Below are 25,873 nucleotides of genomic sequence, written 5' to 3'. Positions count from 1 at the left end.
TCTAGATTGCTAATTAGATCTGAAATTTAGTTTCAATGGACTTTCTCACAATTCTATCTATTCTTTATTGAATACATTCTTTGAAACATCAGGCAGACATTTCTTGCTCCCCATTAGCCAGCTGCCAGCCCCTGCTGCATATTGGAAACACCTGAAAAACTGTTTAAAACTATATTCATGTTGGGGGCCCCACACCAGAGAGTTCGATGTCACTGGCTTTGAGTGGGTCCTGCCCCACACTCAAAGTTGGCAAAGCTCCAGACATGATTCTCATATGCAGACAGTTCTAAAACAGAAGCCCAGCTCTTACCAGCCTCTTAATTCATTCTCTGACTTCATAAAAGAACACATCGTCCTCTTGAGATCCATGCTTCTCAAACTTTCACATACATAGCGTCCTCTGGGGGTCTTGTTAATACGTGGATCTGATTTGGTGGGTCCGGGGCAGACCCTGAGATTCTGCAGTTCTGACAATCTCCCTCACCTCCCCGTGAGGCTGGGGCTACTGGTTGGTGGATCCAAGTTCACAGAATTGGGGGGCCCCTACATATTTATGGCACTTTTCAATTACTTCTAATAGGACCTCTATCTCCTCAAGGATTCACCTTTTTAGGACAGCCATCATAAAATAGATGTGCTCCTCTCCTTTGAAAAATAGAGTTGAAATTCTATCATCGCTAATCAAGACAATCCTTGTTAACATAAAGATAAAACACTAAACTTTCTATTAATTTAAAATAATGACCCAGGTCCTTTAAAGTGGTCATAAAAATACTGCACAGCTGAATGAATAAGGAACGTTGTGGGTTATGTAATTGAAGGTATCGGTCTTGGGAGCCAGTTACAGGAGTCTCACTTTGTGACCTTGGGAGTTATTTAACTTCTCTGAGTCACTGTTCCCTCTGTAAATGGTAAGGAACAGAAGTCACTTCTAGGGTTGTTATGAAGACAGGTGAATTAAGAAATGTAAAGTGCTCAGAGGTCCATTGACCTCTCAGTATGCCTAAAGAGAGTTTAATTTTTTAATAATAATTTTTAAAACAGCCATTGCAGTATCTAAATATGTGAAATCCTGGGGCGCCTGGGTGGCTTGGTCATTATGCGTCTACCCTCAGCTCAGGGTGTGATCCCAGGGTCCTGGGATCGAGCCCCACATCGGGTTCCCTGCTCCGAATCCACTGGGAGCCTGCTTCTTCCTCTCCCACTCCCCCTGCTTGTGTTCCCTCTCTCGCTGGCTGTCTCTCTCTCTCTCTCTCTCAAATAAATAAATAAACTCTTAAAAAAAAATGTGAAATCCTCACTAAAATCTTTCACATGGGGATTTAAAAGGAGAGTCTCTTCTCTTTTCTTTCTCTCACTTCTCCTAATATCAAGGGCAGTCTTGAGAAAAAGAAACCACAGAAGGGCAAATCGAGGCTGAAATAGAAAAAGAGGCCCAGATGCTACTTTGGCTTACTGAGGAGAGATCAGAATATATTTTATTTATTTTTTTCTATTCAGAAATCTGAGTTTTTAAAATTTATTTATTATTTATTTTTGAGTTGGTGAAATCTTTATGATGCTGAAAGCTTTTATCATCTGGGCTGTTACAAAACTTCTAAAGAGGAAAGCAATACATTTGCAAGTAAAATGAACAGGAAACTGCTAATTAGGCACCGCAAAACAACCATGTGTTTTCCCAGGAATGGCATTAAAATTTTTTTAAAGATAAGTCAATAATAAAAATAATAATAAAGTTTGTTGGTGTTTAGTTCCCAAAAGACACACATTAAAAAGCATGATAAATTATGTCGATATACACACTAAAGGATCAGGTTTGTGTATGCCTCTTGAGGCTTGAGATGTTGATTTGGATAGAGTGAAAGAGTGAAATAAGTCAAGCAGAGAAAGACAATTATCATATGGTTTCACTCATATGTGGAACATAAGGAATAGCATGGAGGACATTAGGAGGAGGAAGGGAAAACTGAAGGGGGTGGGAATCAGAGGGAGAGATGAACCTTAAGAGACTATGGACTCCGGGAAACAAACTGAGGGTTTCAGAGGGGAGGAGGGTGGGGGTATGGGCTAGCCTGGTGATGGGTATTAAGGAGGGCATGTATTACAATGAGCACTGGGTAATATACACAAATAATGAATCATGGAACACATCAAAAACTAATGAAGTACTGTATGGTGACTAACATAATAAAAAATAAAAATAAAAGACATGTTAGCTTCTCTTTGGGATTCTATCCAGATCAGAATATATTTTAAAGAGATTTTTTTTTACCTCCACTAATAAAGCCACCTCCTTCTTTCCTTTCCCACCATCTGCCTGAGTCACCACCAGACCTACAAACTCCTTGATAGAATGTTGGAAGGTGTTCAGGTCTTTTGAGACTGATCAGATAAGAGAGAGACTGAGGAGTCAAGTATAGATGTTGGTTTAGTATTACCAAAGGAAAAGCACTGCAAAAAAAAAAAAAAAATCAAAAGGAATGACCTGTGTTTTTCCTCTCAATAAACTGATCTTTCTTAATCAAATCCTTTTTTCCCCCTAGAAATGGAACCAAGATGGATTTCCATAAAAACTTTGGCCACACTGAGAGATTACTTAGTGTTGTCATAAGATTTGTAAGTGCTTTGCCAGTTTCCAGAAAACATCATTTTTATAGTACACTATTCCACTTTAGAGAGGTGTGTAAAAATCAAGTGAAAAGCTCTCATCGCCTTCTTCATAATTATGGTAGTTGAAAATTGCACGACATCAGTTTTTCTGTTTGGGGCAATAAGAGTGCAAGAGTTGTCATAGGATGAAGGGCTGTGTCTACCAGACTCTTCTGGTCTTGTTTTGGTTAACCTGTCAATCTAAAGAAAGAAAACTTGACCACATCCTCTGTTGGTACAGAGAACAAAAGAACAGCCAATATGAATCTGTGTTCACAGGGAGAGGGAGTCCTTGTGACAGAGCAAAAGCTCTGTGACATCCCAAAAGTATGGGATTGGTGTGGCAATGTTGGCGGGGGGAGAGGGTGCAAATGGGAGGGCCTTAAAGGTCCCTCAGTCCTTGAGATTCTATATCTACTGCAGAATTGTGAGGAACAGAAGTGTGCTTCTGCTGCTTATCAAACTAGTATAATTGGAGTCTTCACCAAGTGCACCCCATCTCTTGTATCTCCCCGTGTGATGGAAGAAGTGGCATTAGGCTCTGGGAAGTGAGCAAGGGACAGCCTAAGGATCTGTTCCTTTAAAAATTACATTGGTTAATTTCACCTTTGCTACCTTTGCTGGGGGGAGAAGCAAAAGCTGAGCATTAGCAATCCCTTCAGATTTTTACCTCTCTTGATTCCTAAGGATTGACTTCATCCTGCCTCTTTAAATGGACTGAAATGTCCTTTAAAAAGCGAGTTTCCTATTAATCGTTTTACTATGCAAGAGCACCAAAATCAATTTATAATTTAATGGCTCCTCCTGTCAGGGACACTACTGATGGTTTTATTAATGTTTTGAAATATGCCATTATGCAAATCCCATCTATTTTAGGTGTCTTGGCCAGGCATCTACAGAAGTACTGGTTTTTCTTCTTTGATTTTTCCAGTGTCACAGTTATCAAATACTGAAACATTTTCTAAGGATTATGATCCTAGTAAATAGTGATAATCTAAAGATAAATTTTCAGTGCTTATTTTATTATACAAACAAATTGTGTAGGGCTTCATATATCCCACACGCATCAGCTACTCAGAGTATAGAAAATAAAGCTGTTAGGACAATAGAGGATTAAATTTGCCAAGAATAAGAAACAATGTTATTTGGTTGCTTCTATTTATTTCTGAATGAGTAGTCATGTTGCTCTTTGGGAATAAAACTGGTAGCTTTTTCTAAACAAAGGCTCACCCTATTAGCCAGGCTACACCAACCATCTCTACTGTATTTTATTTCTGCAATCTAATAAAATATGTAATGAGATGTAGGATGGGTTGGGAGTACAAGATGGAGAAAGAGAAGTCAAATGTTTTTAGGTAACATAAGCAAGAGCACTGCAATGTGGCATCCACCTTAGTGTACCCTATCAAGAAGTGACATTTATTTCTGCAATCTAATAAAACATGTAATGAGATGTAGGATGGGTTGGGAGTACAAGATGGAGAAAGAGAAGTCAAATGTTTTTAGGTAACATAGCAAGAGCACTGCAACGTGGCATCCACCTCAGTGTACCCTATCATGAAGTGACAACGAATGTTGGGCCATGAGGTCCAGAAGATGGTAGCATGGCCCTCCAAATGCCCATTAACACTTTGCCACACTTGGTCTTATGGCTGTTTGCCTCAGCAGAGCTGCACAACAGTAGTTTAAGATTATAAAGCAGGAGATAGAAATTAATACCCAAAATACTTATGTTTGATGACAAAGAGGATAAACTCTTGGCAAGTTCTTGTATAAATTTGATTTCACTTGTAACATCAGATTCAGTTCTGAAATAAAGAGCACATGCATCATTTCTTACATCTTCTGTGCCCTAATAATTCCCTAATAATTTGTAACTTTTGGAGATTGAGGAACGATCAGATATCCTAGTGTAGTCAGGGTAGGCTGATTTGATACATATATTTACACACACACACACACACACACACACACTAAGTAAGTAGGTCAATTCCAGAGCTCCAGAAGTTAAACAGGAACTGTTCACTTTGTACATGTAGTTGGACTTTGTCACACCGATGGAAGTTTGTAAATATCTAACTGCTCTTAAAAAATGTTACAGCTGCTCTTCTGGCCTTAATAATTCAGTCTTTGAGGACACAGCTGAGATAGAAAAGAAAAGGCACTGTCATGAGCCCCAACTCCTTAGTAATGAGAAATTGGATATCAGCACCATGCATGGATGTTCGTAAGCTAAGAGCTGGTTATGGGGCTCCAAAGGACCAGAAGCAGTGTTAACCCTTCCACTTCCACAATGTTAACCCAAGAAAGCAAGACTAAAGCATTTAGTATTAGGGGCTAGGAAATTCAGAGAATTAAAAGCAATATCTACCTTTCTTCTCCTTCATACTAGGAAAGAAGACTGATGCTCTTTGGCATACATAGTTATAAATGAAACTTGGTGGCTTTGATCAATAATTTAAAAAAAAAGTGGGGGGGGGGTGCTCCTGGGTAGCTCAGTCAGTTAAGTGCCCAACTCTGAATTTTGACTCAGGTCATGATCTCAGGGTGGTGCCCACTTAAGATCCTCTCTCCCTCCCCCACTACCCCTTCCCACTCCCCTCTCCCTCTCTTAAAAAAAGAAAGAAAAAGAAAAAAGAAAAAAAAGATTACAAACCAATTTCCTTCCGGAAGACCTAGAAAATTCCACCAAAACAAAATAATGTCCATGACTTTAAAACTATGCGCCTGTGTAAACTCATTGTTTCAAAAACTTTAATCAGAAATGTTCTTGGCCAGTGTTACTGGAAAAAAATTTTTTTTCAAGGACAAACAAGTGTTTAGGGGGCTCTGAGTAAGTGGTAATACAGGAAGTGATTAAGCCTTAATTAATTAGAAGGTAACATTAGATATATCTTCAGTCATCAGGCTTATGGGAAATTGAGATTTGCACAATATTTGCATTTGTCCTGCAGTCGGCCAGTCACTCACAGCCAGAGGACCCTAAGGCTAGAAGTGCTAATGGATGGATTATGGGAAAAATTCTTAACTAAAGGCCTTGGTGAATGGGTGAAGTTTGAATGTGGTATAAATAGTATATTTTGTCAAAGTTGAAACTCAGCTTTAGAGGGATGAAAATCACTATAGCATCATGACTCTCCATCCCCCACCTTTCAAAACAGCTATTGGGAGGCGTCTGCTTTCATCTTTGGAAGACAAATAAAACATGAACATTTTCCCCTTGTGATCTAGGTGGAAAATCTGACTAGGCTGAATACGAGTTGGATTCTAGGACATTGGGTGGGGTAAGATAAAAGAGTCTGATTTTATTTTGTGATGGTCTTATATATTTATTACTTTAATAACATTTTATTACAAAAATATTATGTTTGGAAATACAGTAAAGCAGAATGAAGGCCAAAAAAAAAAAAAAAAAAGACCCACAAGCCTATCACTCACAGATAACCTCTGTTGATATTTTGATGTGATTTACTGATTTGTTCTAAACGAGTGAATTCCAGGGCACAGCTCAGACAATCCTACGGTTAAGGCATTTATTAAATAAATACATTTTTCTTTTCTTATTATTGTGATCTGTGTTCTTCTGCTTTTCCTTCTCATGGTGATGATAAACCTATGAGTCCTGAGTGCTATATGTTGCCTAAAATCATTCCACGGCCTTGGGCAGGGGAGCTGTGCGTTGGGTGACCTCTCCAATCTTTCAGACCTATCCCACACCCGACCTGGAAGAACAGAGTCACAGTACAGAAGTTTCTCAGTTGCCATTTGTCTGGAAGTGCAGCTCGTTAACCTGGCTTTCCTCTTCTCTATGTTCCTTCTCTTCTCTTTCCTCTTCCCCTTGTTCGTCAATTTCTATTCTTCTCTGTTTCAGCAAAACAATATCAGTCAAGGTAATTGATGATGAGGAGTATGAGAAAAACAAGACCTTCTTCCTTGAGATTGGAGAGCCCCGCCTGGTGGAGATGAGTGAGAAGAAAGGTGGGGGAGCTGCTCCAGGGCTGAGCCCAACAGCTTCTGCTGGCCTCTGCCACCCCTGGATGCCTGCACTCTTCAGACGTGGCTCACAACACACACATCCCTCCACCTATGTAACAGGGCATAGATCTCACCCCAGGGCCACAGTGGGCCCAGCCTGTAGCTCCATCAGCCAATTCTGGCCGCTCTGCACATGGCAGGTCTGAGAGACAAATTCTCAGGGTAGTCAATCTGGCCTCCATTTCCGGGAAGGGTGGTGCTGATGCTGGCCATGCCAAAATGAAGCCCACATTCTGATTTCTCTTCCTAAGTCGGGGTACTTCCTGCCAGCTCATTGAAGCAGGAAGCATTGGTGAAAGTGGCAAATGAGGAGACAGCGTGCGGGGGCCCGCTGACAGTAGCCGCCATGCCCTATTACATACTTGTGAGGTCCATGTGTTGCCAGTCCTCCCTTCCATAACATCACGGTAACATGCAGCTTGGTGAACACCTAGCATGAGCGTGTGACTCCAACCATTTGTTTTGCCTTTGTCTTGTGTTCCCACAGGAAGATCATTACCATTAGAATATTTGACCGTGAGGAATATGAGAAAGAGTGCAGTTTCTCCCTTGTGCTTGAGGAACCAAAATGGATAAGAAGAGGAATGAAAGGTGTGAGAGTATACAAAGACATACCAGCGAGAAATTGTACTCTTCTCTCTCCGTGTCTCCTACTCTCACACTTAACTCTCTCCTCTTCCTCGGCTCCAAGTACTATCCTTCATTTTCCTTTGAGGCTTTAACAGTTTCATCTCCCTTCCCTAATTCACAAATGCACCAAGCAATGCCCATTTTCTTCAGGAAATGCCCACTAACTTTGATTGAAAGCAGATTTAAGAAATACTAGAAGAGATTTCTGTAATTCAGAAGTGATGATCTAAAAGCATGATTTCTGTGTTCAGGTGTTTACTACTTAGGGATCATTCTAGAACATACTTCCAACTACTAAATCTCCCCTTGAACGTTTGTGATAAAGACTACTTAATACCTATTAGTAGTGACAGATGAGTCTAATGGCAACTAATAGGAACTTTCAGAAGAATTCAGTAATTAAGCTTCTTTAGACAACCCAGTTTTCAAGAAATATATATTTAATAAGAACAAAGATTCTTGAAGACTAGTGTTATCCATATTCTAGCATTCATTTTGGCCCAAGATTTTTTATATTATCAAATATGACATTTAAAAGGGACCAGATGTAGGAAACTATAGTCATACAGATTTTCTTTAGTAGGAAGGATATGGTCCTTCAGGAAGAATTTAGCCCTTGCTTAAGGCCTAGCCAGCCTTATGCTCTGAAATGTTTTGATCCTTATAGAATCGACAAATTTCTAGCATGTACAGTAAAAAAGAAAAGAAATAAACAACAGTATCCTCATAACTAGATTTTTTTTAAAAGTTGATTTGCACTTATATATTTTTAGGAAAATATTTGAACAAAGAAGCCAATTTCTTTGTCCTCTTTGATTTTATTTCTATTTTCTACGGCCTGTTTTTGATAAGGAAGGACAGGAATTTCATACCACCCTTAAAGATAATGTTTTATTCTGAATGATTACAAAGGCTTCCCACAATTATCCTCTAAGAGTGGCCATTTTAAAGGGATTATGTAATTATACATGTAAAATGAGCTTACTGCACACGAATAGCTCTCACTCATTGCATCCGAACAACTGATGACTAGCATAGAAGTTGATTAGATGGACACTTTGTAGGAAATTTATACTTGTACATGTAAGGAAAAATACCAAATATATAGGACTAATTTCTATATAGACCCAACATTTGGGGAAATTTAACCTCATATTTGTAAGAACTCACTGACTTCAGAGTCCATCAGAAAAAGGGAAAAAAAAAAGTGTATGTCCCTGACCTAATCATGTCCCAAATGGTAACAGGAGCCTTTTGGAATGATGGAGAATGGAGCACTGGGGACCCATTTTAATGTGGCCTATTTATTATGCTTCTTAGGCAGTAGGCAGAAGGAAAAGACACTAGAAAACTGAGCTGATTTCATACAAAGATGGGATCAAAAATGCCTCATTAGCATACAGGAAAAAAGCACTTCTAAATGTATTCCTCCAAAACACTGTCTTTTATCTAAAGGAAGAGCATCTTGGATACAGCTCTTTCAATAGTCGTTTTAGTAAAATAGGCCCTCATGTAAAAGCAAATTAAAATTCCTTGATAGCACTATCTGGTTTCACACCCTCCAAGTGGATTCTTGTCCCTATAAATAAAATTACTGACTTGTCTTAGAAAGTATCCTCTAATGCCACTAACCGTTAGCAGCAAAATGGGGCTGAAAACATAATTGTAGCATTCCCCTCCACAGCTCCTGAAGAAATTTATATAATATTTTTAGCTAGGGAGCTTTCACCAAAATAAAGTGCTACTGTATAGCCCGGGTTTAAAGCTCATAACCTGGAAGACAATTATGGAGGCCCTCCTCCCCACCACCGCCTTGTCAGTTTCCGCGGAATTACGTGTCCACAAGAACTATTGTGATTGTCCAATTGTAACATGCAGGAATCATACATAAGGGCACACAAGTGCTAATTCCTGGGACTCAGGTTTTGAGGATTTAAAAAACATAAGCATCCCTTGATGGCCAAGGAATACTAAGCAAATAGAACCTCCAGGGAGAACTTTACCTTGGGCCGAAGTCTCCTTCAGGCAGGGCAGCCAGAATGGAATTTCCTAAGATGTTTTATCTGTTTTCAGCGAACGAAAGGTATAACACCTGAGATCCTGGATGACTTGAGACTTCCGTATGTTGAATTCAGTAACTCCCAGGCAATATTTAATGAGGAAGACCCACTCAAATGAAGTTAAGATTAACTGCATAAAACGTTTCTACTCTATTTGGTAAACTAGATACATATATATATGTAAACATATATAGTAGAAATGTTTTACCAAATGCCAAGGAATAACAGACAAGGGGAACTGTATACATATATAATCAGTCACACACATTTGCAAAATAATTAGTGTCGGGATTGTTTATTGGAAAATATTCCCAATGCCACCTTTCCTTGGAATGCACCCATGTTAGCAGTGGCTTCCTGCCACTGGAATCAGATCTGCCTGGATTTCTTTCTGCTGATATTCCTCCTACTTTCATTATTCATCTGGTCTCTTATTCTGTGTTGTCTTTGTCTGTTTCCTTCACAGCCCTGTTATTGAATGAGCTTGGTAAGCATTTCATTTCTTCCATTTCCTTTCCATTTCTCTAGGTGATTTTCCATGAATATCAGGTGATACGGTAGCTTTCTGACTTTTATTTCTATTGATTTACTAGCGAGATCATTGTTTAGGGCCATTGGCCTCATTTTTGTGTAGGTTAGATAGTTAATATTCCATTTTTAGTTTAGCATGATCTTTTTAAAAACCAGTGATTACTTAGGTATGCACAAGAATTAAATTTATGCATTAAGTCCCCTAATCTTAAAAGAATGCATAGTGATTAAATCCTGAACGGGTGTTTTCAGATTTTTCTTAATTGTAAATATAATTTGGCAAGTTCTTGTATCTTGGATGGGTGGCCGGGCAGTCCGATGTCACTGGTATTTGTTATTTAGAATGTAAGTAAAATAAATTGTAACATTTATTCTTTTTTTTCTTTTTTAGGTGGCTTCACAATAACAGGTATGAATTTTTAAAGCTAATGACGTCGAATTTTATTTTTTTGCTTTCTGTCTTTGCCATATGTTGTTTACATTTTTAAAAATCATTTCTCATTTTTATTTGCTTTGGATGAAGGAAAATACCTGTATGGTAAGACAGATTTTTTTTTTTTTAATGTTCTTCATTTTCCCCCAAATGCCCTTAAAAACCAAACCAAAACCACGTTTTACGTAACCTGTGTTAACATTTAGCTGTGGCACATGGTGTGCTCTTGCTGATTTCACACACCTAACCTTGTACACGTTAACAAGTGCGTGTTGTGTTTATGTACAAGCAAATTTGTGTGGAGAAGCTGTATTGGTTCACATTTTGATACTGGTTGATTTGAAAACGTTCCCATAGCGCTGACGATGTGCAGTGTATTCTCCTAGATGCCCCAGGGTACCAGGTTAAATAAGACGATCGCTGGCCTCGAGGAAACATAGGCATTGACATCCAGGACCGAGCTCGGGCTCCTAATAATACATGATGCCCTGTTAGCAGAGGGCAGAGCAGTCCCTACCACTCATCCCATGACACCAATCTGAGCCCCTCTTTGGGGACTTTAGTTTGAGCATTCTGAACATGACCCCTAGAAGTACATTACACAGTGCTTTATACAAACCCAAAATGCCGCTCAAAGAGTTACATACTGGCATCCAGCCTGTGTTGATCACCTTACTTAGCAGAACTCTAAAGCTATTTTCTGGTGTGCGGAAGGAAGAAGGTATCTCCTTACGGAATCCTCCCTTTTGACCCTAAGTATATTCCCACCCGTTCAGAATCATCTAGGCAGATAGAGAGAGAGAGAGAAATACCAAATGGTCGGTGTGGTGTGTCTGCAACTGCAGGTTGAAGATGTCTCTGAAAACATCCTAATAAGGGCCACAGCATTTTCCGATATATTGTGCAGATAACACTACCGTAATTATTTTTTTCTGCCATCAGCTGAAGCAAAACATTTAAAGAAGGAAATATTCCCCCAAATTCCAACTTTGCAGATGCTATGGTAGGGGAGTTGGGGGATTCTTGTAAACTCATGATCCTGTCCGAAGTGGAACTTTCCGAATACAAGCAATTTCACAGGGGCTGTTTGCTCTCCACTGCTTCTCTCCAGACACGGCCTTTAATGACGAAACGATCCACAGACTCAGAGACACAGAATTTGAAAAGGATAAAAATGTTAAACAGGACATGTCCTCATAGAGGATTTTTTGAATCTGAGCCGTCAGAAGCTCTCCCAGGTCAAGTCTCCCTGACTGTGCGCAGTTGAAAATGCTATTTTTGAATCTAATGCAGGAATTTCCGTTTATTTAAAAAAAATTTTATCTTCTTTTTCTCATCCCCTCATTTTAACTCACCAAAGTCTTCTTGGAAATACTCTGTTCCTGTCACTCAATAAGTTGGTTGTCCTTGTGAGATTTGAGGGAGGTAGATATTGGGGAAGGCAGCCTTCGTGGCTTCGGAAGTAATTAGAAAGAAAAAAGTCAACCGCTGTAGAAATATTGTAGTGTCCAGCAGCACCTTCAGCCTTATACAGCCTGATAATGAGATCTTCACCAAAAATCTTAGGCTATAGAATGCCTTGTTAAAATGCACTGATATATTTAGATATTTTCCTATTTTCCTTATTGAATATGTCAGGATTTTGCTTTTAGGGCCTCCCTGCCCTATCACTTGAAGCATCTTCCCTTTTAAGTATCTAGGTAATAAGAGAATCCTAGTTTTCTTTTCTCAGAAATTGTTCATATCGTGGTCTAGAATATCTGTCCAGTAATGTCCAACATTACCTGCCTTGGACACATCTTGCGACCAAGAGAACAGAATCACTTCTTCCAAAGATTTCTATCATTTCATATACTTACTTCATTAAGTTCTTTCTTACAGTTTCCATTTGAAATAATAGTTTTTCTGTTGTTACCACCTCTTCCCAACACTTGAAATTGATACAGTTAGAATAGGACAACGTTCCAAAAACTCTCTGGGAATCTCTACATTGGCCTGTTCTTCTCACTGTATATGACCCTTCTCCTCCCAATCCAGGTCAGAATGTCGGGGATCCACTTTCTATAGATGCCCTGGGGAAGGTTCTAAAACTTAGGTCTACACAGTGAAAAGCAGCTTTAAGTCTAAAGAGCTTTTCTTTGAAGTCAGTTTGAGGCTTTGAAGTTAAGGCTTTGAGATGCAGGGGCAATAGAGAAGAATTAATCTAGCCCCTGGACTCTGCCTGCAGCTTTTCTGTGGTCTTGTGCAGCTGAGTGTGAAAATCTAAATTTGAAGCAGGATATATGGAAATTGAAAAAGTCATTTGGTCCGCAGCCCAATATATTTCAGGGATTTCATTAGTGGTGGACATTAAGTGCTGGAGGTGATTTTGGAATTTGCAAATCTTTATGTGTTGCTCCTAGACCTTGCCTCATTGAAAGGCCCTTGTTGCAAACTATGATCTCATTGTCCCTTGACCTTTTCAGCATATGACATGATAACCCTCTATACATTATAGCTCATTAGAGTTTGTAAAGCATTTCAAATTCATTATATCATTTAATCTTCAGCCTTATGGAGTATGATTTTATTGTTCTCACTTCTAGGGAGGGAAGTGAAGGTTGAAAGCGATGAATCAATCTACCCCAAATCACCCATCCACGATTCACAGCCTGGCCCTGTGACTTTAAGTCCACAGCCATTTGATGAGTGTTCTAACCCCAGCACTTTCATTTCCTCCCTTTCAATCTCTTTATTCCTACCTTTATCTTAACCCCTTGGCAATCCAAAGCCCAGCCATGCCTCCTAAATGCCATCATTGTGAATTCCAGTCAAATGAAAAATGAGGGGGACCCTTGAACGGGGAAAGTAGAGCACATTAATTTGGATTGTTTAATAAAATTAAGTATTCTGGTTCACTTTGGAGAGGAGAGAGGCACATCTGATTCCCCAAACAGGCAGCCATAGAGTTATATCTTAAAAGTTAATGTACTTCTTTAAAAGTTGCTTTCCCAATTATATTATGCTCATCATATAATAGACTTAACAAGGTACATGGCTTTTTTAAGAAAGCCAAAGTATGAAAATGTAAAACACTTTGATCACTCCAATACCTAGGGTGGAGGAACAAATCCCCTCCAACATTAGCTTCATTTATAATTGAGGAAACTGAGTCTCAGAGAAGACAAATGTCCTTCCCAAATTTAGACGGCAAGCATAGGGCAGAGCTGGCACCAAGTCCCAGTCTCACAGTTCTCAGATCAGTTCAAGGTAGCTCTTGGCAGAAGCCGACAGCAGGTGGATTTGGCAGTCAACTGAGCCAGAAGTTTAATGAAAACCCAACAGTTACTGTGATGATAGCGTACCCTTGCAAAGCCTACCAGTGTATGAAACACTCTCCCATTCAGACTGCTCAGGAAATCAATAAGCATATTCCCAGATGCTGTGTTACTCGACCCTCAAACAAACCTGGAATATGGATGGAGCCCATGCTACTATCCCCATTTACATGTGGGAAAACTGGGGAAAGGCCTGCTCAAGGCTGCGTCTTTGGTACCAGTAGGCTTCAAAACCAGGTTACCTGTCATTACACTAAGTGCTTTCCCTTGTCTCATGATGCCTCTGGAAGCAGTAACTTGAGGGACAAGGAGACTCCACTTCAGATACCTGCAGGAAACTAGCTGCACCCCCTCCTGAGGCGTGTGTGGTTCATTCACACAATCTGGTTTGGCTCATAACACACTTGACCCATTTATTTGCTCACTTCTGTGGCCTCCATAGGAGTGGCCTCTAATCACTCAATCTCCAAACTAACACTGCTTGTGATGCGTGCATCTGGGTGTGATGTTTAGCTGACTAATTCCACAGAGCTCTGGTAGCAACCATCCCAGTCCATTCTGCTGATTTTCTGCCTGTCCTTTTCGCTAGGCCAACCTGTCTTCCGGAAAGTTCATGCTAGAGAACATCCGATTCCCTCTACTGTAATCACCATTGCAGGTACTCATTGCATCATGGTCTTTGAAAACCACAGTTTAATTAGCGTGAAGTTAACTGTGTTCAAGGGTTCTTAAAGTCTTTAGACATTAGAGTAGCACAGGGTGGCCCCTGTCCCTGCCAGAACATTGCTAAATAATACAGTGGCTTCTCTGAAGCTCGGAGTATGGTGGGTCAGCAACAAAACACAAGCATATCCATGCAGGACAGGAGGCGTGCTAGAGGCAGCCGCATGGGCCTGCAGAGAAGATTGACCACCATGACCTCTCCCTCTCAAGCTTCAGTATATTCCAGATTTCTTGCAAATCTCACTTCTCAAACAGGGGTTTTCATTCCAAGTATAATGAAGTTTCTTTAAAAGCAAGCTGTATTTCTTTCCAAAACCTGCCTTTCTTGCCTCCAGGCAATATGTTAGCCACATATGCACGGATGATAGTACATCTGTGGGGGTTCTCCAGAGCGAACATTGCCAAGGTGACTAGACGATCACACAACCATCCCATGTCTACTGTAAGCTCAGAGCCCGGGCATCGTCTCCAAGTCTGGATGAGGACAGGGATATTCATTCCTCAGTTATCCCTGTCACCATCATTGGCCATGGCGGTAGAAACATTTCCTCCTTTCCTCATCCTCACATCCCCCTTCCCTACTCAGTAACCATGATACCCAGACCTGACTGCAGACTTGTTGCAGAATATTCCTAGTGGAAATAAATAGACCAGTCTCCTTAGGCTCGAACCAGAGGGGCCAGTCAAGTGCTGAAAACTGTAAAGCAGTCTCTACTCTTGGACTTGTCAGCACAGATCTGAGTGAAGGATTAACATAACCTTGTGCAAACTGTCCCACTGCTGGCCTTGTATCCCCTTCCGAATTTGGCATTGTTGGGTAAGGTTAAAGACTGCCACTGTGTGAAAGAATAGCAGCAGTAGCCCCTCGGGTACAGACCCGCACGTGGGCCGTCCTGTTTCTAATAGGGATTCTCCCTCTGAGCCCTTCACCTCTTACTGCACTGCTGCCTCAAAAGGCAGCCGAGCCAGAAAGCACTAGCAGCAGCTTTTTCAGACATCCCAGGTACCTATTAGCTTCTGTGATTTGTCATTTGCAAAATCAATTACTCAGAAGAAGGGAGGTCCTCTACTGGTGGCTTTATCACAAGCTTGTATTATGTCCTGTCAATACGGATTTTAACAGTGGGTTTGAATTAATCCATTAGATCTTTACGTTGCGTTGGTTAGTTAAGACCATGATGTGATGATTGATTATCGACTTCTCAGTAAAATATGGTGAATTTAAAAAAGCATACATGTATCTGTATGCAGAGACAGGGAATGAATTTTCTGTCTGAGAAGCAAAACTGACAGCATTTGTCACTGTGCATAAAGAAGGCGGTGAAACTGACTTGGCCGGAGGGAAATGGACTGCACTGGATCCAGCATTCACAGTGAAGAGGAAACAAAACAAAGAAGTGAAAAGGAAACAAACATAATAGACGATCCAAAAAAAAAAGATGTTGAACTATTTCCCCAATCAATAAAAGATATCCAAAGGGAGGATTTTTTAAAAATAAACCCAGTTCTCTTCTTTGTCAGTGTCAAAAATCTGCACCCTAGATACTAATTTATCAGGATCGCTGTAGAGCAACAATAGGATTTATCCTGTTGTCTCCTCTCCATCACGTATCATTCTCTCTTAAATGCTCATGACGTTTACTAAGTGAAAATAGCCCTGACCCCTCCATGACCTTATGCCTTTGTGCTTTGACTTCTGTCTGCGTGGAATGCCCCTTATTACACCACCTCCTACCCAACCTTAGCACCACCTTGCCCTGGCAAGCTTCTCTGCGGGTTTCAATGCCAATTTCAAGTATTTCTTCTTTCCTGAAGCCTTCCCTGACTTCCCTTAGGCAGAGCAAGCTCTTTCCCTGCCCTGATCCCTCAGCCCTTACGTTGCTGCTCTAGAAGTTGTCCCATCTCTACGCCTCACTTCCCATGTGGACAATGAACAAAGGATCTTTATATGCATCGACTGTATGTCAGGAACTAGTTACAGATGTAATGGCACCAAACTAAGCACTTCTTCCTGATCAGAAGGATTGAAAGATGATTAGAAAGGGAATGACCTTTTTTTTTTTTTTTTTTTTTTTTAGGGAATGACCTTTTTAATCACTGTAATTTCATTTCATTTACTACCATGTCCATTTATCTAATACCATGTTCCAAATAATTTCATTTTGTGAAATGTGGCATTAAAAATGCTACTACACCACCTTTCTTTTTTCTCCAGTTTACTACCTAAATCGCCTTGAACCCCATTTACAGTAAACTACAGAAAAGGAAGCCATGATAAATATTCTCTCCTAATGGCTTTGCAATTCAAATAATAAACCCAGTTGTTCTTCTAAAAAAATAATTTTCATTTGATGTAAGTCTCTAAGACATCCATGTTCAGCCAAGGTTTTGAACAAAGACACTAATGTGACCTGCTGCTAAGAAACTACCGATAACCTTATCCTGGGTTCAAGGATCAGAAAGCAGTGGGAATCACAATGTGATTGATTTGAGCACTGGGTAGACTGGACATCCCACATCTCAGCCTACCACTTTCTTGACTACACACACATAATTTCAAGGACAAATCCTGCAGACACCAGTTGGAACCCTCTGCCCTCTCTTGGGTCATAACTTCCCGAGCCTACTATAAAACACATCACTACTTGTACAGTTAAAATTAATCTCCTTGCATCTGCTAACTTTCAGCAGTTTCTGGCCAGTCCAAAATCATGTACTTTTAGTCTTCATCTAATTTCTTTGGGGCCCTGTAAAAACTGGGGTAGAAAAGCAGATTCTAAAATATTCTTTGAGAAGACACTATTGAGTACCTACTAAAGAATTAATACCCTACATTCTGCTCTGTCTTGGGTTGGTTTGGACAGTTGGTATATAAAATGCTAGCAGTATCCCTAGCCCCTCTGCTCCGTGCCCTAGCACTGAACAGCTGGCCTAAGAACCAGTTCTCTACAAAATTTGCTAGAGCATCAAATGGAACCACTCCCGCAGGGTCCTCAGCAGAGGGAAACCATGTCTTTGGAGGGAATGGAAGGAGTGGACTCCTACAGAGCTGATGCCTAAATGCAAAAGGCAAGAAGAGTGGGCTAGAAGTCCCTCCCTTTCTCGTGTTTCCTCACTCAACAGATTCCTGCTGCAGGCAGTTTGCCTGGAAAGTTCTAGAAGCAAAGGCATCAGGACTGAGATCTTTCCATACCACCCATTACTACTTCCTTGGAGATGAAGTACATTTGACTTGACTCTAAGGGGAAGTAGCCTGTATTGTTGCAGCACCCTGGGCCTGAAGGATAAGAAGGTAGCTGTGATTATAGGAACAGTGTTTGCCCTTCACACACGCGTGGCCTTTTCAGTCTGGGATTTATCCTAATGACCTTCACACAGAGAGGAGCCAACTGTGAGCTTCCCCTCATTAACGGACTCTCAAGTCCATTAACATTTTCTTAACACCCACTAGCCTCTCCTGGAGTGTCAGCTACATGGTGGTTCTGGAAATAATCACGCTCACATGGTGAGTAGTATTAACTCCCAAAGGCCTCACCTTTGCCCTCCCTGTTTACTTTAAGATGAACGTGGTCAAGGTCTTCCTAACAAATTTGAACTTCCCACCAGAGAGAGGAAGCACTAGAGCACAGGCATCGGGGTGAGACGGAATGGATGGTTTGCTTCTGAACTTGCAACACGGGCTCTGGCTAAGAACAGAATTTCCCTTCCACCAACTCATTGACCCTGGAGCATTCTCTGTTGCCTCTAGAACATGGAGAGGAGGAGGCCAGATCCCTCCATCCCTTGTGTCACTCTAGTACTTTTCATTGTGGTTCCTTTGGTCACCTGCTAAAGGAATGTGTACAAACAGCCCGAGGATCCAGCATCACAGGGCACAGCTAGGTGATTCCCTCAACACAGACGATGTGCAGGCAGAGACTTCCTCAGTGACATGCATCCATGCGTTGCTTTCCTGATCTGCACTTTGGCTCGTGCTCAGGTTGTGGACCATCAGATCTGTGTGCTGTCGACAAGCCCAATAGTGATGTGCTGCCTGACATGCCCCGCGCCTCTGTCCAATTCTCCCCTCGACTGATGGTTTCGCCCAAGGGACTTTTAGTGGGTCATCGGGGCTTCCTTCCTTCTTGGTTTCTCTTGTAGCAGAATCCAGGGATTTCCAAAGAGGATTGAGCACATTGCTAACTTTCTTGCCCTTCCCTTTCACAGAGGAATATGATGACAAGCAACCGCTGACCAGCAAAGAGGAAGAGGAGAGGCGCATTGCCGAAATGGGGCGTCCCATTCTGGGAGAACACACCAAGCTGGAAGTGATCATTGAAGAATCGTATGAATTCAAGGTATGCTCACCAACACTGCCCGCGGGGGAGGCCAGGCCCAGCTTGAAACCAAGACTGTTCATAGTGTTAGCAATTTCCAGAACTGGCTCATTAACTGAGAAGCTTTTCAGAGCAGAACCGGAATTGGAAAGTTGGTAGGGAACCAAGAGGTCCTGCAAACCAAACAGTATCAGAACCAGGGTCCAGAGGGTGTCATCTGTCCTGGCACAGGGTCAGGGGTGCCCTGAAGGGAGGACGCTGTCTGAGGGGATAGCAAGGAAGAAGCAAAGGTGAATTCCAAGAGACTTTTCTGGGTGGAAGGAACCAGGCTGTATTTGAGGAAGCAAATAAATCCATCAGAAGCAAAGCGTTCGCACTGCTGACAATTCGGAGGCCTTTGTTCTGGAGGGGGGGATGGTAAGCGTTCCCGGTAACACATCCATTCCACTGACAAGTTCTCAGTTCTATTTAGTCCTCTTCAGATCCTAGGGCCTCTTAGCACAGTCAACATACCGAAGGTATACAGAGCCTGTAACCAGAGAGTTTACAATTGAGCTGATAAAATTCGATTCCCGGTTCTCTGGATAATGAAAGTCATTTTTCAGAAGTTAAGCAGATGGGCCTTAGGGTGAGCTTAGCATTTTGAGATGAACCTTCCTGTCCATCTTAGTGGCTCCCTCTGCCCCCTATCTCACCTTCCATCCCGCCTTGTCCACACGGCCCCGGCATCTGAGAAGACCCCAGGAGAGCCACACTTGACTTCTGCAGTGGCACATGAAAAGGAACATTATTCTCTGGTTTTCCAGAACCACAAACCCAGAGGGCAGATGTATTTTCCCCACTTGTTTTTCAAAAGCAGACTCTGCTCCTTTGCAAAACCAGAATGAGGGTCCCAAAAGAGAGAAGCAGGCCAGGAACATGGAAGCCTCAGTATTTTATCTTAGATGTTTCATAGCAGTGGCCTCTTTTCCTGTAGCTGGATCCATTAATTATTTTTTAAAATTGGTCCACAAATTGAGGTGCCTGATAGGAGACAGGTAGGAAGAAAAATGTCTTTTGCAATTAAAGTGTTATTTTTATTTATTTTTTTTTATTTTTATTTATTTTTTTTTTTAAGATTTTATTTATTTATTTGACAGAGATAGAGCCAGCGAGAAAGGGAACACAAGCAGGGGGAGTGGGAGAGGAAGAAGCAGGCTCATAGCAGAGGAGCCTGATGTGGGGCTCGATCCCAGAACGCCGGGATCACGCCCTGAGCCGAAGGCAGACGCTTAACCGCTGTGCCACCCAGGCGCCCCATAAAGTGGAATTTTTAAAAGATAAAAATGCAATTAAACTTCCCCCTTCAGGCTGCTACAAATCGCTGTTTCTTTCGCTAATTCCCACGGAAAGGAGAAGTGGAGGAAAAGACTGGGACCAGTGGTTTCTAGGTAGACCCCAACGATCAGAGCTCAGCTGTTGTTGCATCTAGAACCTGCCTTCCTCCACACATAGGACCGGCACACACACACAGGTTCCCTGTGATTCCGGGGTACAGATGACTCAGACTGTTTCTATGGACCAGTCTATCCAGATGTATCCAACCTCACTCTTCCTCATGCACCCTCTTTTCACATGGAATCAGAGAGCCTGGTGCAAGCTTGCCCCTCCCCCACCAGAGCTCCATGGGGAATAATTGCATGTTCTCTCCCTTACGGGACAACCTCCACCTTCCGCTTCCACGCACCCATGACTCAGAGGAGCAATCACAGAAACCCTCTGGAGGAAGCGTTGGGTTGGATTCGGCAGGGCACAGTCTTCCAGGCAGCAAAGCTTTCTTGGGTCCAAAGTTCTCTATAGTAACCACTCCAATGACATGATCATTTGAAAGTCCCCCAATGTCTTTACATAAGTTCACTTGCTCAGGGTTCTTCTCTTCCAGAATAGCTTCTATAGACTATTTCCTCCCACCTCCTCAAAGTTCATCAGTAGTGACTGTTAACACAAAAGGGAAATTGGGAGCATGTCCCTGAATTGCCCTCAAATATCAATTTTGGTATGATGCCATTCTTTTAAGAAATTTCTTTTTCTAGACCATAGCTGTTTTAAAGACCTTGTTTAAAGCTCTCAGAACAGCTTAAAGATCCAAATCTGGGTGATACCTCACAGTGTCCCACTCTGCCTTTGCCCCCTGGGTTCTTTACTATGTTGGGACTAAGGGCTTGACTTTCCTAACACCCACTGCTGAGGGTGCGGTTGCCACAACCGCTTCCAGGTCTAGGGCAGTGAGAGCTGATCATTGGCAGATAGGAAACCTCCAGGTGAATATAGATGGACATGTCCAAGTTCAGGGGTCTGAACTTCAAATTCATCTTATTCAGCCCCCCTCCTCCTACAGGTCAAGGGAGGACACATATGCAAATTAAGTCCTAGGAAGAACCCTGGCTATTCCCTAGTCCCCCAGAGTCAACATGATCTAAAGTTTATAATCTGCCCTGGGTTTTTCGTCCACATTCATTTATTTTAAAACTTCATTCTTTAGAGAGATTTCTTGAGGCGTGTCTGTGTGTTTAACTGTTACAGCAGTTTCTCTCTTTCACTGTTTGTCTGCCAGGTGATGGGACTCTCTGCCTTGGCATCAGAACAGACGGCTCCCTTGGGGAGACCTGTTCCGCGTTTCCATGACATTTAGGAAAGATCAAGGTCATTTCTTGTTACATTCTATACAGAACTTTGAACTGGCATCAGCCAAGATAATCAGAGTGCTTGATGAAATGGGGCCCAGTCCAGGGCTTGGGTAAAAAGACACGCTTGTCATGTGCTTCAAGTTACCGTGGCCAGGAGCAGGGACGGTTAGAGCTATTATCCAGGGCACTGGCAGTTCGAGACACAGGCTCCGGGCAGAAAGGTCACCACCCTGAGGAAACAACCTAGCAAAGAATGATGGTGAAAATACAGAATGGGCCAGCTGGAGGTGGGCCCTTTCGTGCTTATTATCATCTCAATGTTCAGAGGACTCTTGTTGAACGAACCCACTTGACGTTCTGATTGAGCCCTGGCCTTCCGTACGGGCTGCTCAGATCCCATTTTCCTTACTCCCAGTTAGCTGATGACTTGCTCTCTTCCCAAACCGTAGTCAGTTCAGGTACACTGCATTAAACATGTAAAGAGTTTGACCTCAGACAAATAATATGTGTTTTCTGCCTCTTTGCGATTAGTGGGAAGTCGAGGATGCTCTGACAGTAAGTGTGGGTGTGTGGTAGACTAGTCTCACGTCCTAAGTGACCCTTTCCCTGTAGTCGCCATGATTTGTGGTAGTGCTTTGGGTGCATCTGCTTGCTTAGTTTTCCTGTGAACGTTTGGCTGTTCCTGCTGTTACCTTAACCGACATTTAGAAAGCTAGAGAGTGCTAATTGTATAAAACCAGGTGCTTAAAAAAAAGCCTAAGAGGAAAAAAAGAAGTCTAAAGAGAAAATAAAGTCTCGAGAGAAGAGTAAAGCATGGGGAAATTCAGGGCAACGCCAAGTGCCATGGGCCCTAAACCCTATGAATTCACCTGTTCTTGTCTCGTCTTTTCTTGTTTGCAAGTGAAGTAGAGTTAGAGTGAATTCTCTAACCGCTGCCAGGCTGCCAAAATCAGTAGCCAAAGAAAAATCTATTTATTGATGATTATGCAGCAGCAATCTTGGGGCTCTGCTGTCTGGCTGCATTTCATTGACAAACAAAAATACAATAATAACAGTTTTTAGTTTCATAATCTCTCTGCCAATTGCGGCTCTTCAGAGATATGTAATGCTGGGCAGGTCATATATTAATTCAGTTGGAGGCAGATGAAGCCAGTAGAAAAGCAAGTCCATAAGGCATTCAAGGGGAAGGGGACGGGCTTTTGCAACACCTGCTGTTCTAAACACGGAGGCCATTCTTCCTTGGCCATTAGGCAGTGAGGGAGGCTCATATCCGCTATGAAGAAATTTCTGTTTCAGAATGGTTCCAAGCAAGGACTATGCTTGTTTGCCTAATCTTGACAGTGTTCGAAATCAACAAGGCCTTAGATTTCCCAAGGCCTTAACCAGCCCAGCAGTTATTATCTTATTCTTTCCAACCTTTCTAGAGTACCGTGGACAAACTTATTAAGAAGACAAACTTAGCCCTTGTGGTTGGGACAAACAGCTGGAGAGAGCAGTTTATTGAAGCCATCACTGTCAGTGCTGGTGAGTGCCTTTTTCCGCATGCTATAAATTACAACCGCCCAAGCTGCGTTCGCTTTTCCTACTGTGACCGCTTGGTCTGTGTCAAAGCACCGAAGAACGTCCAGGGTAAAATGAAAAGAGAAATAAATGTATTTGAGCACACCTGCACATTTCGGAGACTGATTTAGACTTTCTAGATGAAGCAAGTGTCTTCAAACGTGGCATTCTTCTCCATCTACATTGTGTCTTTCTCTCTGGAAATAGATGAGATAAATTTAAAGGCTTTTGTGTCTCTAACTCACACATAGCCAATCACGAGGCTTTGTCTGGAAAATTCCCTGAAGGCAGGAGAAGTAGCCAAGTGAAGGTCACCAAGGAGGCAGCAAACTCCTAGGTGGGAAAAGGGGACATTAAGACCCTTCACCACTTGCATCGGTATCATTTTACACTCTCTTCAACAACGTCTAGCAAATAAGCATTTGCCCGATAGAATCGCATTCTGTTTCTTCCTATACAAGCAAAGGACGGAGTCTTATTTAGGAAAATCCTACAAAAATGAAGTTGTTTTCAAACTCAGGGAGTCAGAGACCCGAGGGAATTAATATAGAAAGAAGCGTCTTTTTCCTGGGTTGTCAAGCCTCGTCCACTGTCCATGTGATTTTATAAAGACAGGAGAAAGTCCCTCTACAAGATTGTGAAAGCAACGGCATTATGGGCTCCCCCGCCCCCCCAGTTCTTCTGCTCCATCTCTACTCGTTCTTTCTAACATTCCCCACAGGTTCATCTTCTGTTGCAGCTGATGAACAAAACTGGAATTTTTTTTTTAAAGATTTTTTTTATTTTTTATTCGACAGGATAGAGACAGCAGTGAGAGAGGGAACACAAGCAGGGGGAGTGGGAGAGGAAGAAGCAGACTCATAGCGGAGGAGTCTGGTGTGGGGCTCGATCCCGTAAGGCCGGGATCACGCCCTTAGCCGAAGGCAGACGCTTAACCGCTGTGCCACCCAGGCACCCCAAAACTGGAATTTTTTACACAGGGATTCCCACTGTAAAATGTGGAGCCGGCATCACTGGTGGTTGGGCCGTGCCTCCTAGCACAACCCCCTCTTTCCAATCTGCCACGGAATCATCTGACAGATCTCTGAAGTGCTGTGGGAACAGAGGGTGGTAGAACTTTCGTGCCTCTTCATTATTAGTGCTGTTTATAATCACACTTTGGTTGCTTGAGATTGAGGATACAAAGGAAATGTATGAACATTAAATGGGGGGAAACTGCTTGGAGAATAGATTTGGAATTTACGCGCAAATTCTACTTAGGGGAGGAGAAAACTCCCTGTCTTAGTCCCTCTGGGCTGCCATTACCAAATACCAGAGAACGGTGGTGTGTAACGAGCTCACAGCTCAAAGGGGCCAGAAAAATCCAAGATCAAGACACTTACAGATTTGGTGTCTGATGAGAGGCCACTTCCTGGTTCATAGACAGCTGCTTCTTTCTGTGTCCTCACGTGGAGGAGTGAGCAAGAGAGCTCTCGGAGGTCTTTTTTATAAGGATACCAATCTCATCCATATAGCCTAATCACCTCCCAAAGGCCCCACCTCCTAATATCATCATCTGGGAGACTAGGTTTGAATATATGAATTTGGGGGCATGGGGGGGCACAGTCTACAGCACTCCCTCATTATGGCTTATGTTTTTCTAGAAATCTAATATTAGTATCTTAGACATGAGCTATGCTCCATGTTCACAGAGACAAAACCCAAAAGGACAAAATTGGCTCAAATAAGAAACTGCTGATGAGGCCAGTTGAAAACATTAAATAAAATTGTTTTATGGGCTTTGATATACCAGAATCAGAACATTAAAAACATTAAAAGCAACATAAACTTCAATGAACCATTCCCAGTGGTTCCCAGGTTTCCTTGGGCTGCAGATATATGAGCCTTTATATAATGGTCACAAGCTGGAGAGCATCCATTCATGTTTCTATATGTCAATTGTTGTTCTTGGCGGAAGAAATACGACCGTGCGTGACACGGACAGTCCTACCCAAGTGGAGCATATGTTCTGCAAAAGGAGAGAGCAAATAAGGCAAATAGGGAAATATGGTGTTTGCATGATCGAGAGCCTGTCGTGGAGAACAAAGTTGTGGAGAGAGACAAGCGTGTGTAGAGGCCGCGTGGGGCTGTGGCCAAGAAGACACCATCGACTGACACATTAACGATGCAGTTTCTTTTCTAGCAGTGGAGTGGGTTTGTGTTGCTTTATTCACACATTCTTGTAACTCCCAGGGACCAGAGCAAACATTTTATGGCCACTCCTTGACAGTGGCAAGGGGCAGCTTTAAACAGTGAGAGAGAGTATGCCAGGCACAAGACCGAAGATGGGATCCCAGTCAGAATAGATAGAGAGTGAAATAATGGTAAGATGCTAATACTCCCTTACTTTAAAGGGGCAGATTTGGGTTTGCAGACACTTTCGTATATAATGTTGAATTAAATACTCTCCAGATCGTGGGTGATAGGTGTTAGGATTATCCTTATCTTCTAGAATCTGAGCATGGGTGAGGCAGTATTGGCTTTGGAACAGTGCTGTGAGCCCCAGTCTAGCCAATACAGTCCAATGGGCTGCCTACCTCCCTTAAGAGAGGGGGGCTTCAAAATGACGAAAAATTGCTCCCCACCTCTATCTCTTTGAGGGACGCTCACTGGTCTTGTCACCTCTCTGGTGCCACCGGCACTCTCTCGATGGGACAGATTCCTGCCCAAATCCTTTGAAGAACTGTTGTTAATGAATGAAATGTAAAACCTCTCAAATATTCTTATTTGTCATGCAGTATGTTGTGTTTTATGTTTCTAAATGACTGCTTGGGAATAACACAAAATTGCTCAGAAATTTGCAGGCTGCTGGGTAAATTGACCTTATTTACAATTTTGAGACAAAATATCAGAAAAGCAAACCCATATTTTATGGGCACTAAATTACATGAAGGGTAGTTAGAAAGCTCAATAT

The 25,873-nt window shown here is 42.1% G+C and overlaps 1 protein-coding gene across 2 annotated transcripts in view; it reads left to right on the top strand.

Moving 5' to 3' along the window:
* SLC8A1 (solute carrier family 8 member A1) overlaps positions 1 to 25,873 on the top strand; it is a 317,880-nt gene that overhangs the window by 245,618 nt on the left and 46,389 nt on the right. For both annotated transcript variants that reach the window (XM_008700195.2, XM_008700194.2), the window contains exons 3-6: positions 7,172 to 7,275; positions 10,297 to 10,314; positions 18,585 to 18,715; positions 22,785 to 22,884. In XM_008700195.2, the coding sequence (XP_008698417.1) occupies positions 7,172 to 7,275; positions 10,297 to 10,314; positions 18,585 to 18,715; positions 22,785 to 22,884 (353 nt within the window). The remainder of the gene's footprint in view (positions 1 to 7,171; positions 7,276 to 10,296; positions 10,315 to 18,584; positions 18,716 to 22,784; positions 22,885 to 25,873) is intronic.

The sequence above is a fragment of the Ursus maritimus genome, unplaced genomic scaffold (assembly GCF_017311325.1).
Source record: "Ursus maritimus isolate PB19 unplaced genomic scaffold, ASM1731132v1 scaffold_6, whole genome shotgun sequence".
Taxonomy (NCBI): Eukaryota; Metazoa; Chordata; class Mammalia; order Carnivora; family Ursidae; genus Ursus; species Ursus maritimus.
This window is presented reverse-complemented; position numbering and strand designations above follow the sequence as displayed.